The sequence below is a fragment of the Brugia malayi genome (genome assembly GCF_000002995.4).
Source record: "Brugia malayi strain FR3 genome assembly, contig: Bm_v4_ChrX_scaffold_001, whole genome shotgun sequence".
Classification (NCBI taxonomy): Eukaryota; Metazoa; Nematoda; class Chromadorea; order Rhabditida; family Onchocercidae; genus Brugia; species Brugia malayi.
In genome coordinates this window covers 12,378,557-12,393,847 of record NW_025062479.1, presented here as the reverse complement: position 1 = coordinate 12,393,847, position 15,291 = coordinate 12,378,557, and the positions used below count along the sequence as shown (strand labels likewise).

At 37.3% G+C, this 15,291-nt stretch overlaps 2 protein-coding genes across 2 annotated transcripts; both read right to left on the bottom strand.

Annotated features, from left to right (window-relative positions):
* Positions 1-898: 898 nt before the first annotated feature.
* Bm1900 (Uncharacterized protein) lies at positions 899-1,707 on the bottom strand (the record flags this gene model as incomplete). The annotated part of the gene is made up of 3 exons (XM_043074610.1): positions 899-924; positions 1,294-1,391; positions 1,517-1,707. The coding sequence occupies 3 exons, from the start codon at positions 1,705-1,707 to the stop codon at positions 899-901; spliced, it is 315 nt and encodes a 104-aa protein (XP_042930544.1).
* A 2,059-nt stretch (positions 1,708-3,766) lies between these two features.
* Bma-adt-1 (Uncharacterized protein) lies at positions 3,767-12,720 on the bottom strand (the record flags this gene model as incomplete). Its single annotated transcript, XM_043074609.1, has 21 exons — positions 3,767-3,872; positions 4,014-4,215; positions 4,314-4,499; positions 4,735-4,849; positions 5,003-5,140; positions 5,367-5,513; positions 5,575-5,760; positions 5,920-6,081; positions 6,171-6,295; positions 6,466-6,641; positions 6,858-7,027; positions 7,294-7,386; positions 7,589-7,757; positions 7,903-8,040; positions 8,200-8,340; positions 9,310-9,449; positions 9,755-10,035; positions 10,928-11,051; positions 11,119-11,331; positions 11,863-12,063; positions 12,652-12,720. 21 exons carry the CDS (start codon positions 12,718-12,720, stop codon positions 3,767-3,769), a joined length of 3,282 nt encoding a protein of 1,093 aa, XP_042930543.1.
* Between the last annotated feature and the right edge of the window lie 2,571 nt (positions 12,721-15,291).

Sequence of the window (15,291 nt, the reverse complement as noted above, 5' to 3'; positions counted from 1 at the left end):
AATAAAGCAATTTCTAAAGATTATCTGCCATCGAAAACAGACAGCGGAAAGAAAAAAAAAAAGTAGCGGAAAGAGAAAAAGAACGATTTAGATGAAATGCATGCAACATGCATAATGAATAAAGGCAAGCACTTATAGCATGTTTTCATAAATGCTGTACTGTCTCTGTATTCTGTTCTTGTAGTGACCGACCTGAACCTGGAGTGGACAACTGAAATCTTCTGAAATACAAAGAGGCGGTGATTTTTTGAGGTCTGCAGAAACGGGCAAAAAAAGGAAATCTCGCTTTCAGGGAACTTTTGCAACTAATCATGTGGGATGACCATACAGATGACCATTTTGATCACATTCCATTTTAAAATGCCCTTAATTTGAAAGTGATCAACTAACTATTAGCATGCCTAATATTTTCGAAGTAACTGCTCTAATTTTCACACTCCAAAAATTTCCGTCCCTTCCGCAAAACCTACATTTGACCGTCTAATTAATGACATTACAGATTACTGACATTTTTCGGAGCTCGACAATATTTAAATTAGGATCTTCAAGTAAACGAAGAATACAGTCTGTCAATGCTAGCCATTAAACTATAGTTAAACATCTCTATCCAAAGGAATGTTTCCATTTCCGGATTCACAAGGAAAACAGCACTTTACTGGACAGACTAAAATGATGCGGCATTCTTCGCTTATTTTTAATAACAAAATCTTTTACCGATTACCATCGAAAGCAAATGTATGAGTCTGTGACATGCAGCTAAACGAGCTCTGATCTTTGAAGAATGAAGGATGCAGTGTATTGCACATGCTGCTCTAATAGGCAAATCCTGCCATCATCTGGCATTCCGCAATGCCGTTGAGGTTATCGGTAGACGAAACCAAATGTAGAAGTAGCGCTGCTATTCAGTCCACGTTCTATCTTGAGCTGCAAAATTTTGAAGTGCATCAATAAAGCATGCAAATAAGGTGGTTCCTTATTTATTTATGATCTTAACAATCCTTAAATGCTGTTTTAGCTAATTTTAAGCAATCATAAAAATGCTTCCTCTATACGAAACGTTTTACGTGAACTTTTAATTTATCTCTTTATGCGTAACTTCAGAAATTTGCAATAGGCTTGCATGCAGCGTAACCGCCTTCAAATCATTGCTTGCAGCATACATTCTAACTTTGCTTTAAATTGTTCCTTTCAGGATGCATCTTCATAAGAAGCGAGCTGAGAATGACAGAAGTGATATTAGTCTTTTAGAAAACTTTTCATATTATCTGCCTCGACATCTGACGACAAACCTACAATGAAATAAACGGGAAATATCATCGCATGACGTTATTTCAAAATCTGAGCCAACGCGCTGAAAGTCACCTTCTGATGGACGAGGATTTGAACAAAATCTGAAAAAGTAAATAGCAGTGGCTTTCACTGTAATATCATCACGCCTCAAATGAAGTTAAGAACACTTGCATCACTGATCATCAAACGGTCACTTTAACAACAAGCTACTTAAGGTCCATATTACCTCATTCGGGACCGATGACCATAAGGATCAGAGCATTGTGACCATTCAGACCATGATGTCCATCTTCCGTTAATTGGTGTTCCAATGCAGGCTGTTCTTGATATACAAGATCGCTGATCGAATGATGAACCAATACAGTATGAACCTCTGGACTTAGCTGATACAAATTTTGATTGTAAGAATAATTGCATGAAACTGACTGGAAGGAGTAATCGAAATACAGAACTTGTTGGAAGGTACTGGATTAGAACACATTTTGCTCCGGATCTGATGACCAGCAATGCCACAACTGCTTGAACAAAAGCTCCAATCACTCTGGTTGGACCAATCGCCACTTTCGGACACTAAAGCTAAGGTAGAAGTAGAGGTGCTCTGATGTCAAGTACTCTCTACCCTTTGATGCCATGTTTTAATTCGATGGAACACGTACGACATATAAACGGTGTACACGTCCTCTCTTCAAAATAGTACCCACGCAAAAACCTTGCAACGATGGTTTCACAATTCGGCAAAATCATCGTCTGAACTGATTCATTGAAAAACAGCTACAACGTGACCACTCGCTCCATTCAGGTTACTGCAAAGCAATTCGATTTTTCGTAATTCTTAAGAGTAAAAGTAACAATATCTGCTATGTGATGAACGTTGCAAAAAGAATTTGATGAAAATGTGTAAAGGAGAAATTTTCTACTAAAGAGCCGGTGCCGTTCGTTACGGTGAGCCAAGGAATTGTTGCTGGTCTTCTGATATTGTGTACTGTCACCGATCACCGCACTATTTATAATCAAATCTTTTTCTAACGAGCATTTGTCATTAACTGCATCAGAAAATGAAGAGCTTATAACTGGATAAAGCATTCATTCAGAACAGAAGAAGGAAAGATGCCTTGCACTTCCTGAATCTGGCTTGCAGACTTTCATCACAAGCAGTAGACCATGACCTGCACTTACTGTTGCCTTGTCTGTGTCAATGAACAAAATGCATGCGAAATTAACGAAACCAAAGCCTAACCAAATGTCAACAGCCTTCAGACAAACTCAAATTTGTAGAAAATGATACGAAGACTAAGTAGTAATTTTCCCCAATTTCAACATCAATGGACCGAACTTCTGCACTGCACTATCAGTGCTTCTACTTGTTCTTTCCACTTCTATCAATTCTGTTGTGAATGTATTGGATTGGATTGGTGTTGTGAATGGATTGAATTGGGTTGTTTTACTTGCACAATTGAGTCGAGTGCTTTATCTTGGGTAATTAAACCAAACAAGCAATCAGTAGTTTGACAATTTAGTGAGGAGGATGAGCTAAGCAACGGGGAGACTTCTGGAACAATCCTGTGGTTGAGTGGTCATTGCCCTTATATAGCATGATTTGAGGGTGGAGAGATAAAGCGATTGATACAATGGAAGCTAGGAGGAAGGCTATGGGATAGTTTTTGTAAACGGAATTAGATAACGAACAAAGGATTGGAAAGATGTGCATTAGATAATATGACAGATTAGCATGGGAATTTGTTAACACATTACCATCTATGAGTCATTAAAGAATTTGAATTACAATAAAACTTACAATAAATGATTAACATGATTTGCTTAAATATAAATACATTGATTTAAATTTGACCCTTTGCTAAATTCGATTGTTCGGTACAAAGATTATTTCTAGTGGAATTTCGAGCTTGTTCTCGACAAATTCATTTTGTTATGAGAGATTATTACTTCAAAGGACGCTTGCAAAGAATCGCGGAAAACGTCTAAGATTGTCTTTCTCGATAGCAAATCTCAAATTACATCTTTGCTCTCCAAAACTTCCCACGTATTCAATATCTTTAAAAACCTTGCATTCCCGTACTATCAGCAATCAGATGACTGAAATAATTCGTATATTTATTTTAAAGGGATCTTCTGAATACTTCCATACTTTAGAAATCTGGAAAAGTTGGGCTTTTAAAATAAATTTGATTATCAAAATAAGACAAAATTTACTGGAAAGAGCACTATAATTACCAAAGCCAAATTGTGAAGTTTTTGGGCATTATTTTAGAACCTATAACATAGGGTCTAAACATACCTTTTCTTGTCGTACTCACGACATTTTGAACTTTTTATTACTCTTTATTAGGACAATAAACAAATTTAATTACAATTTTACTTAAAGTGATTACTTCTCAATAGAATTACTTCAGTTCAAGAAAACTGAATCCTCTGCCATGATCCCAATCTCTTTTAGAAAAAGTAGCTTATCAAATAACTAGGATAATTCACCAGAAGTACCACAGGAATTGCCGTTGCATAGTTGAATATCTAAAATTGGTTCTCCTTTTGTGCAGTTAATACCACTTTGACAAATACCCTTCCTGAAAGAAAAGATTTAGGTAATATATGAAAACAGCTAAAGAAAACAATAGGGAAACAGTGAAAGAAGGGAAGAATCGGATCTATTAGGAATACAATTGTTCAGGAGCATCACAATCCATTTAAATTCACAATTCCGTAACCTTATGCGAGTACCTGCACCACAGGTACGCGAACAGGGTTGCCACTCTTGCCACTGCTCCCATATAGCCAGCACTTTTAATTCCGAATTAATTACTTGAACGATACGATCTGATGTATTAACTTTACGACGCGATTTCTTGTCACTCGTAAAGGTCGATATTTCACACGAAATATCACAAGTTTCTATTTCTTTCGCTCCCCCTAAAGCTACGAACGTCGTCATGTAGTAAGACAATAAAAAGTGACTTAAGTGATTGTAGCAGTCAATCAAGATGTCTTATCATCAAATTAGACTGTACCAGGACATTCGTGTCCTTCAGCATCAGCTTGTATGAGACCTATTCGGCAATGTCGTTCACGATGTCGTACTTCTTTACGCTCACACGTCAAACAATCACTCCAGTCACTCCACGAAGTCCATTCCGGACACGGACGTAAAACACAGCGTCGCTGATCAATTACTGAATCCAATTTTGGACAATTTCCTGCAAAGGATATCGCTTTACACCTACTCAACGGTAGGTTAACTCATGCAATAAGCAAAGACGAATTTCAGTGTATTCAGTTCAACAAAAGATTCTCTTCATTATATCAACACGGCGATACGGCAATCCACCAGACTATTAAAGTGATATCAAACAGAGAATCTAGCTATGGATGTCTTGATTTGAATGCTTCATCACCATTCATCACGTACGTATTCGATTCAAAACAACGAACCAGCAATACATTTCCGGACTCTGATTTGTATACCTTCACCACAGGAAGCAGAACAGGGCAGCCAATCAGACCAATCACTCCACAGTTGCAACAGTGTTCCACCATTACTACAGTCCTAGAATTTTGCAAAGTATTGAAATTTGCTGAACTAATTAAGTAAAATGGCGAAGCTTTGGTATAGTGAATTGACTTTCATTTCTACGATTAAGATTCAATTAATTAGTCATAGCGTCAAAAATTCGCTGTGCGACCAATTAAGTAAACCAACTTTCTCATTACAAGTCCTAGCCTGCTTTTGCCCACTAGCACAGAGCGATCCATCACACAAACGCTCGCGTAACTGGAAACCCAGTCCGCATGATGCCGAGCAAGGCAACCAGTCACCCCATATTTCCAGCAGACATTTCTAAAACACGTTCGTTACTGAATTGAAGACTTAGGGATTGGACGAAGGGAAGTACTGTAGATAAAAGAGAACTGTAAAGAAAGACATGTCTAGCATCCACATTACGTGCTTCTTTATGATGTGTATAAAGTGAGAATGTGTTCAGTTAACTCTAATTGCAGTCAGGACGCGTGAAGAATGAGTGCAAAGAAGAATTGCCATAATGTGTCACAACAACTATTCCAACCTTAGTTTCACACGGCTCAATTTGGATACCTTCGCCTTCACATCCATTCATCTGACTACACTGGCGCTTCCTGCTCCTTTGTCCGCTACCACAGGTCGTGCTACATGCCGACCATAATTCCCACTCGTGCCAAGCGACACAGCTAACCTGAAACTGTTGCGCTTGAGCTAAAGTATATAGTAGGTGACATACTGACAGGGAATGTCACCTTGCTGCACTGGCGTCCTGGTTTAACAGCACTGGGACAGTTTTGCCCTTTCATGCAAATTTGCGTTCTGTCTTGCATCTTGTCGCCACAGCTCGTATTGCATCTTTTTTGCTTCTCGGACTCCCGACAGGACGATATTTTGGGAAAACATGATCGGGAATCCATTGATTCACCTATACATTTCTGCTGCAATTTTATTATTGCTTGCAATATTTGCACTATTCAAAAAACAAAGAAGTCAGATTCTCTTAGATAAACGAATCCTGATCAGGTTAGGTTGCTCTCTTCAACTCGTCCTTATATTCCTGTTTCTGAAGAATTTGAACTTGAAACAAAAGTGCTAACCGACTGACAGATTCGTTTCCGCTGTTGTTTCCCGCCAGAATCACAAAAAATTGAGCATTCGGACCACTCGCTCCATCCAGTCCAATCCTCACTGTCACTGCCGAGAATTGCAGGACAGTCTTTCCTGCTTTGCACTACAGCTTTGTTATTACACATCAGTGTCTGCAACTAAGTTCTGCAGTTACGGAGAGGATGCTTATTCGCATTAAAGAAGCTGTGCAGTCCAGAACAGAACAATTTCACTGACTCACCAGGCACTGTCCCCCAACGCAGAATTGTCCAGCTCCGCAAGGGGAGCCATCCGGGTACTGGCCTTTGTTTCGGATTAGTTCCGAATCAGTCAAGTGACACCAGACCTTGCACGGTTGTGTACTGTCTGCGAAATAAAGAATAGAAGAGTGCAAAAATGAAAAGAAGTGATTCGGATAAATCAATCTCTTCTTAAAAAGAAATTCAGGCAATATTTAGAGAATAACAAATTACAACAGTTTGAAACTGATATGAATAATGACTTAAATTTCCAAAAAAAAAAAAGAAAAAACTAACGAAAAAATGTAGCACCGGTAAGTTGCCGGTCCGGCTTTTCATGGTCGTTTTTTATTGCTGTACATACCTTAGTGCCATATTCTAACAGTGTCATCGCTTTGCAACTTGAGTTTACATCGCCACAAATTAGGCCACGCACATTAGAGCCTATACATTTTCTACCACCATTATTAGGCCTGAAAAATAATTTTAAAGCATATAAAAAAAAATTTATAATGATCTAATATTTCCATCTAATATTTGTGCACGATATAATCTAAAGCATTTATTGCTAAAGTCAAATATAACAACATAGTTCCAAATAAATACTGGAAACGTTGCAGGACAGAAATTTCAGATTATTAAAAGGTAAACAGTTGAGTAGCTGTAAAAAATTATATCTGGAAACTAACGAAGGTTTGGTGCACGTTCTCATCTGACTCTTAATTTGAATACTGCCCGTTATTTGGCACTGACTGATCGGACATCGTCTTTCCTTACCACTCCATTCAGTCCATCCACCATTCACTTTGGCTGGAGCTGTTCGTTGTGGCCACTGTTGACATTGTCCTTCAATGCAGAACTGCAATAGTCAACAATCTCTACTATATACATAAATATCATTGTTCAAAATTGATGGCTGATGTCCACTGGAGCTAACTTTTGCGTTCATCCATAGATATTGATGCGTAGGATTTCCTTCTACTCATTTACTGCATTTCAGTAAAATTGAAACATCAGCAATGGGAAATAATCACAGATCCCCACAAAAGTTCTCGCGCTTATTAATTCGGCGATCTTATCATTTTATTAATCACAGTTAAACAAAATAAATGCAATAGCCACCACCTTGCTACCGCCACACCAACTTCCCTCTAGCGCTGGATGAGCTGTTGATATCGTCGAACCATTATTTCCACACCATAATATGCGGCAAATGTCCTGAAATAACAGGAAATCAATTTAAAACGTTAAACTTTGGAGCCAGCAGTTCAGATAGCGTTATATTTCGGTTGTAGTGAGAATGAATGAAGGAATTCGCCTTCGTCCAAAGAGCACTGTAGCTTTCGGGAAAAACAAAAGCGGTTGTAGTGCTTCGATGGCTAGAAATTATTTTAACTATAAAAATGTATAAAAATCGAACATCCATTGTCTTTCCCCTGGGTATTTCGACTTCAAAGCCTCTGCCCCAAAAATAAGAACACTGTTGATCAGCCGTGAAGCGCTGTCCAGGTAAACGGCTATCCTTCATATGATTATAAATCAAGAGTCCTTCTGACCCATCACGCAGGCAGTTACCACGACCACTTTCACTGCAACCAAAACAATTTATTGCAGTTTACCAAGGATGCAGGAAACGAAGATCAAACTAAGATGACATTGACACACAAATGCAATACTGATGTTTCGAAAACGAAATTTATGAAATAACTGAAAAGTTAATGAATTCACACTTACTCTAATTGCAGTAAGAATGCATTGAATTCACGCACTGAACATTCACTCCAAGTAGTTTTGCCAGCTCCATTCACTGCTGACATTAGACAACAACTTCGGCCGCACTGATTCTGAATCCCATCGTGGACCATACCCATGCTGAAATGAAATGAGCATTTCTTTCCTTCAGAATCTTTGCTTTGAGATTCTGCCGATTCCTTCTACTTGAAATCCGAAACGCGTTAATGTCGAGAAATATCGTACATTATATCATGTATTTCCTAAAACTCAATTATTCCTCAATAACTTTAAACAAACTTATGCCCCATTTCATGAGCCAAGACAAATGATCGGCCAAGATGCATTCCTTCCACCAAACTGCATGCAAATATTTGATCGCACATTCGTGCAACAGGTGCAACGCCAGCAACCGAAGTCGTTGTATGATAGATGTCATATCTGTACATATTCAGAGCTAATTTCGGTAATCGAAATTATTATTTCTAATTTTCCATTCACAAGATTCAAAATTAAATAATCTGAGAGATGTACCAGCTTGCTGTGCCACTAGTACTTCTCATTATGCTCGGGAAGACCTATCTAGAGTCGCTCGTCGCTCGCTCAGTAAACAGACAACACAATCTTTTTTCTTTTTCTTTCCAACACAAAAAGTTTTAATAATAAATTCTTTTTTTTTTTACAATAACTTTTACAAAACCTTTAAAATTTTATTATCCGTGATTGACAAAAAGTGACATAAATATGTTTCATACGTTAAAATCATTCACTTTCAGTGATCTTTTGCTGTTAAGACAACACGAAAGAAACAGTGTCGAACGCAGCTTATCGAAAAATATATACTAAAACGGCAGACGTCAGGATATAAGCAGATGAGATCCATCTATTCGAATATATGAGGGCTCCATGTAGCTGATTAAATGAAGGGGGTAATAGTGAATGTTGATCGTTTTTTGCTGTTTAAAGTGATAAGAAAAATATTCCATAAAGTCACATCACCCCATATACTCTTCAAAACGTCAAGGCACAAGCAAATAAGATATTCATCTTCCTCAAACATATATGAGAGTTTGCATGAGCTCCCAAATATATGATAGTTCCATGCAAAGAGAATAATTGTTGAAGAGTAGAAAGATATAAAGTTGTTAAAAAAAGTAATTCTGAAGTATTTGTAGGAAAAAAGATCAATTAGGTGAGGAATGTTGCCTTTTCTAAATAAATGTTTTGGTCATAACAATTTTCATTAATATTTTTTTCTTACCTATTACTGATATAATTTGATTACTATATTACATTTATAAAGATTGCAGCTTATTCGACTAAATTTATTAGTAAACTTAACAAGTTTCATAAAGTTAAAAAGCAGAGAAAATGAAAAAAAAAAAAAAAAAAAAGAACGAAAAGACAAACCCAGTAAGGAGAATGCCGTGATCCCAGTGCTCTGGATCAGTCAGATCAGTTCCCGGATTAAGGGTAGCTTGATGGCGACAAAACAGATTCAGTAATGTCTGTGCTTGTCCATTCCGATGTGCTAACGTATCAAGCCCTGTCTAGAATGCAGCATATTTGAACGATTAAATTGCTTATTTAAATCAAAAATCAACTTAATAATTTTTGTATTCTATTTTTTTGTATTTTTTTCCATGTGTAGTTATAATTCTGTGAAAAAGACTCATTAGATTGTATAAGTATCACGGAAAAGTTTTATTTCCTTACTAATTTGAACTAGTTTGTAGTTTGTAGCAACATTACAGCATACTTTAATAACTTTAGCAAGTTTAAAAGGCCACTTAAAGACAATTTCTTGATCTTACGACTTCAAATTTTTTTAATTTCAAGTGAAAATAAACGCTACCGGTTGTTTTTTCCACAATTCAAATCGTACGATGACAATATCCAAGTTTGGAGTCATCGATGACTGTTGGTAAAGAACATGAACATTATTGATCAAAGCAAGAGAGAAATCCACCAAATGTTGTTCGGGATCATCAATGAATTCACGTTGAAAATGCTCATAAAGCTTGGAATCCAGAAAAAGTCCAATTTCTAAGGTTACTGGATCCAATTGTGGGAAGATGAAGAGGGAATCGAGATTACCTTCTACAGGTATTGTATAGTTGAATGTTGGTCCTTCGGCTGTAAGTTTCCATCAACTGTTTCACTTTTCAACAAAAACTCGAAATTCGGACTTAAAAATATGAAAGAAAAGAAACACCCAGTCCAGCAGCAGTGCAAATGCTGTCATGCAAAAGCAATTATTCATTTCTTGTCGATACACTTCCATTGGCACTAAGCCGAATCTTCTCTTCCACCCCCGACTATCAACAACATTCATGCAGTTTAACTTCAGCGCTTAAAATTGTACTTATCAAGTATTTTTCGGCTGGCTTTTGTTGACAAATTTTCTGTTAGGAAGAAAAAGTACAGGAAATCTTTCCCACCATCGATTCTGAGCTAATTTCTCGACTTTAACCAAATTAGGAAGTAATGAATTCTGACAAAATGCGTGTTCGTACATCGCCGCCTTATCATATATCCGTTCAGAATGCGGAAAGATGATCCTCACGAGCGTTAGAAGCGCGGCAATCAGATAAGGTCTGTTTACTAAGAATTTTTAGTCTTATAAATTAAATCTAAATAGAAAAAATATAAATGCTTTAAAATCTCCCATCATCCAACGTAGCGCGTCTGTCGCACTTACTCAAAAGTAAATGGATAACTATTTTATGAGTCCACAGAGATTGATTTACTTAGATGGGTGGATGCTGATTCTGTTGAGATCGATAATATTTAGAATAATTAAAGAAGAGAAGAACAAAATGACCAGCAGTAGGAGGATGTATGCATGCATGCATGTGGTCATATTTGGTGGACTGATTTTATTCCAACGACTGATATCAGAGCAGGAATGCCCTCAACTTTGGATTGGAAGCATTTAGCGTGAAGCTTACAAGCGGATCTGCAATAGCTGTGCCTGCAGCAGCAGTAGCCTTATTGCACATGCCAATTGCATCATCAACCGACTTACTAACGTCACAAAATTCCTTCTCGTTCGACTCATCATTGAGCTTTGGTAACTGTCCTTCTGGCGCATCATCCAAGTTAGAAGACGGGTCCACTTCACGTTTATATATGATATGATGTTGCTTGACCTGAAATGACTCATTTAAGCCTGCTTGTTCACCTAATACTTATTCGTATCGTCATACGACCGCATACCTGGTGTAGATGTCTGAGACGTTGAGGAACTGTTTGTAATAAGAGAAAATGATTGTCCATCACAATGGTACCAGTCAAATAGTCGCAATAGGATATGGCGGCTGAAACGTTATCGTGTGATAATACTTTTCCATGGAAGTGACAATCTGCTTTCAGATGTGTCGGTAATCCCTGACTTCTGGAACTTCTGCTGCCGTCACGCACCACCGAGATCTAAATTCGTCCTCGATAAAGCCATGTGCTCAGTCCTTTTCTTGTTTACAAAAACTTTCATTACACCAACAATGACATCAAAGTTGACTAATCCAGAATTGCGTGATTTATAAAATACATGCATTATAAATCACGCAATTCACAGCAAAATTTATTGTTGTCCCGAGGCAATAAAATACAGAAATTCCACTTATTTTTGATTAATCCTTCAACAACAGCGAAAGAGCAAAATAAAAGGTTTATTGACGAAGACTTAAAGTAGAACACATTCTTGACTCGTGTCTTTGAATATCATTAATAACGGATAATACATTAACCATTCTGTTCATTTCAATCGGTTGAAAAACCAATCATTTTTTGCAATTCATAAAGAACTATTTGACAAAGAAGTAACTTCGCATTTTTTTTTCTTGCAGAACAATCAGTTCTGACTCTTATTCTGTAATGAAAACAACGGAAATGAAGATGAAAGAGGGCAATCAAGCTAACAAGCGTTACGTGTCGTAGCAGTTACATTTTAAGGTAATTTACCAAATGAGGACTGAGTAGTTTGAGGTTACGCTTGAGATCGACGTGAAATTTCTGATCCCAAGCATTGAATAATAAATGCACGGTACCATCACTGAATTCCTTCCTGCTAACATCGATCAGCGCGTATTCTGGCACGTCGTTGTGATTAGATACGGCGAAAATTTGTTGCAGTTCTCGTTTCGTTAAGCGATGATGAAAATTCTGCAAATGGGAAAATTTCACGCGCTTTTGATGAATGAAACTGAAAACAGTGCTCATTACACCTTTTTACTCTAGTTTTAATGAGTAGATTCAAGAGCTAATTCATTCAAATTTGTCTCCGTTCGATCACCAATATTACTAGAAATGATGTATTAAATTAAAAATTATGCTTCTGAGTGATGCAACTCGATGATTTATTCTATTTTCGCTTTGTAAAGCAAAAAACATCTTTATATTATCCGCTTCTTACTTTCCAAAAGACTTTGGGTCATTCCTGAAGGCTCGATGAACAATGAAAGATGTCCAATGAATGAAATGGAATCCGAGAACAGATACAACCGAGATCTTTCCGAGCTTTAAATAATTAACAGTATACTTTTTGACATCTATTCGGATTTTTTTCAACCCCATCCTCTCGCAGGACTCCATTCATAAGCAATCGTTAAAGCTCTCATTTCTCAAATTCTTCCATTTGTTTTCAAGATTTATTGTCAAACATATAATTCTTCTGTTACGACTACAGAAAATGGATGAGGAAAGTAAGCAGCAAGCAGTTTGCAAAACGTTTGAGCATAGCATTATGCTTACCTGAACAAAAGTGATGAGTGGAGAAAAAAATAGAAAAATGCCGATGCTACTGCATATGAAGTCGTTCATCCGTAAATGATCACTGTGTCACTTCAAAATGTCGATCAGTCGTCGTAAAGCTGATTTTAAATCATAGATTACAGGTCTTCAGGACCAAACCGTAGATAAAAAACTGACTAGACAGCAGCAAGCGCCGATACTGGCACGTCCCTAACTGAAGATTGTGTGTGACTGTAGTCGTAGCAAATACATCCACCATTGGCTATTTCAGTTCAAATAACAAAGACTGGTTCCATCACTAGCATAAGTACGAGCAAGGGGAATACATTTGCATGATTCAGAAGGACAGGTGATTTAGAAGAGCTGCTGTGCTGTGATAGTTATCGCTTCGATAATCTCGTCACCAACATCGTCGTCGTCACCATTATCGTCACAGTCGTCATCGTCGTTACGAGCGCTCTTGTTATAATCTGACAACTTTGGATCACTTCAATTCAGGAGTTATGTAGAAGATCACACCTATCGCTGTCACTCGTAGGGTGGAGACAATTGCTCATTCAATTTCACTTTTCGTTTTTATATACTTTTCAAACACTTCTCTTCTAGTAACAGATATCTCCTACTACTTTTCTTTTCTGATGCAGAACGGAGAGACGGGAAAGGCAATGATGCACGAAGGGAATGTGGAAGTACGAATTCGCGCCTACTTTCCGTAAGGATGACTGATTGGGTCTTGCTGTCGCTTTGTAATCTTTGAACAAATATATATTAAAAGAAGAGGATGGATTTATCTATTCAATTCGCTTGCAAAGAGGCTGTACAGTCACGACATCAGCGGATAGTTTCCAAACAGAACCAATATTAGTAGCGCGTTGCTCATGCTATTTCGTGTCTTTATAAAACTCTTTATTGACTTCATTTTTAATTTTCATTAAAATAATATCTCTTTCTAAGCCTGCTGAATTCAATTATTCTTTCTTCCTATCGTAGTTTTAAAATCAAGTTTTCTGCGTTAGACCGGATATTTAAACAATGTGTCTTTTAAAAATACAGGTTTTCGCTCTTTCGTTGAATGACCTTGATTTGAAGGCATTTGAAATAGAGTGCTTTCCTCGTTGCTCCGCTTTTGTCGAAATTTGGAAAATAGGATGGAGAAATGGGTCCAGTAATAAGGAAATATATTCAGCCTCTGAACTAACCAGCAGAAGCAAAGATATTTCTACCGGTATTTCAGGTGTCGTGAGAGGTCAAGTTTGCTTAACTAAGACAGGTTTGTCTCTTGGCCCATGTCACACTCAACAGCGCAACTGCATGCAAATTCAGCGCTGTGATGACGTAAGAAAGGTTAAATGCATCAGCAGTTTCTCTATCCTCAGGTTGCTGTTTTCATTTCTGGGTTCACGTGCTGCTGTCGCTACCACACTCTACCAAAAATACCGCATTTTTGAGGTGAAGGACCCAAATTCGGAAGGGATCAATCTTATTCCTTGAAAAGGGAATAAAAATGACTACAGCTGTGTTGCTGTAATGAGTTGAAAGAGAAAGCAGAAAGCAAGGATCAAACGATTCCTCTCACCAGGAAGTTTTAGTTCATTGTTTCTTAGAAGATGGACAAACTAACAAAGGAAACTGACGAAACATTCAGAAAAAGGAATGACAAGAGTGAGTCTGGAACTATTTGATTCATACAAGGTCAATTTCAGAAATCAGTTAAGATTTGAAAACCTAACTCATTCTGTTAATAATAGTAATAAATTGAGGAGTGTACGAAAATCTTGAATTTTTCATTAATTTTGTCATAGCAAAAAAGAATTTCGCTCAAAAAGAGACAATTTGAAATTCTTCGATTTCCTTCTACAAACTTTCTTATTCGAGAACTTTTCGGAGGTTGGCTGCAAAGTCATAGATTAAAAATGCTCTCAGAAAGAGCTCAGCACTGCTTTGAAGTGTTACTAGCAGGTCCAATGAAGTCGTAAAAGATTAGATGACGAATAAAAAGAGGAACTAATTGTAAAGTTGAGAGGAAGACTATTTTTTTGCTTTCCTTAGAGCACTTCCTTGTAGAGACGGTACGAACTCACCTTCTTGTGAAATTTCCGTTTTTAATGTCTCAGTGATGTTTTAAAAACTCAAAACTAGTTATAATGAACATCTTGGCTCACACAAAAGGACTTATAGGTCTTTGGTTCAGATAGATAATTAATAAGTAAAAGAAAAGTTTATGGGATTTGATTCTTATTTCAGAAGACATCGAAACTGAAATACGCTCATTGGTAAGGTCAAAAGTCCTTAACTATCAAGTTTCAATAATGCTTTACACTTTGAAGCAGCAAAAGCATTTTGAAAAAAGCTCATGAAATTCCCTCTATTCCTTCTTCACTGCTAAACTTGCTACTGTTTGTCCAACTTTCAAACCTCAACCTAATTTTCATTCGAGCTACATAATGCCATGACTTTCCTATTGCATGAACCGACTGTACAAAAAATTTGGTGCGCCACTGTGAGAAAAAGGAGTTTAGGTTGAAGAGCGTAAACTGTTTTGCAGGGAGTAGCATACATTACCCCGCAGCGATTCCTTTTTCTGGTAACCAACTAATTGGTATTCCCCTCAAGGCTTGAAATATTGGATCATTAATCAGT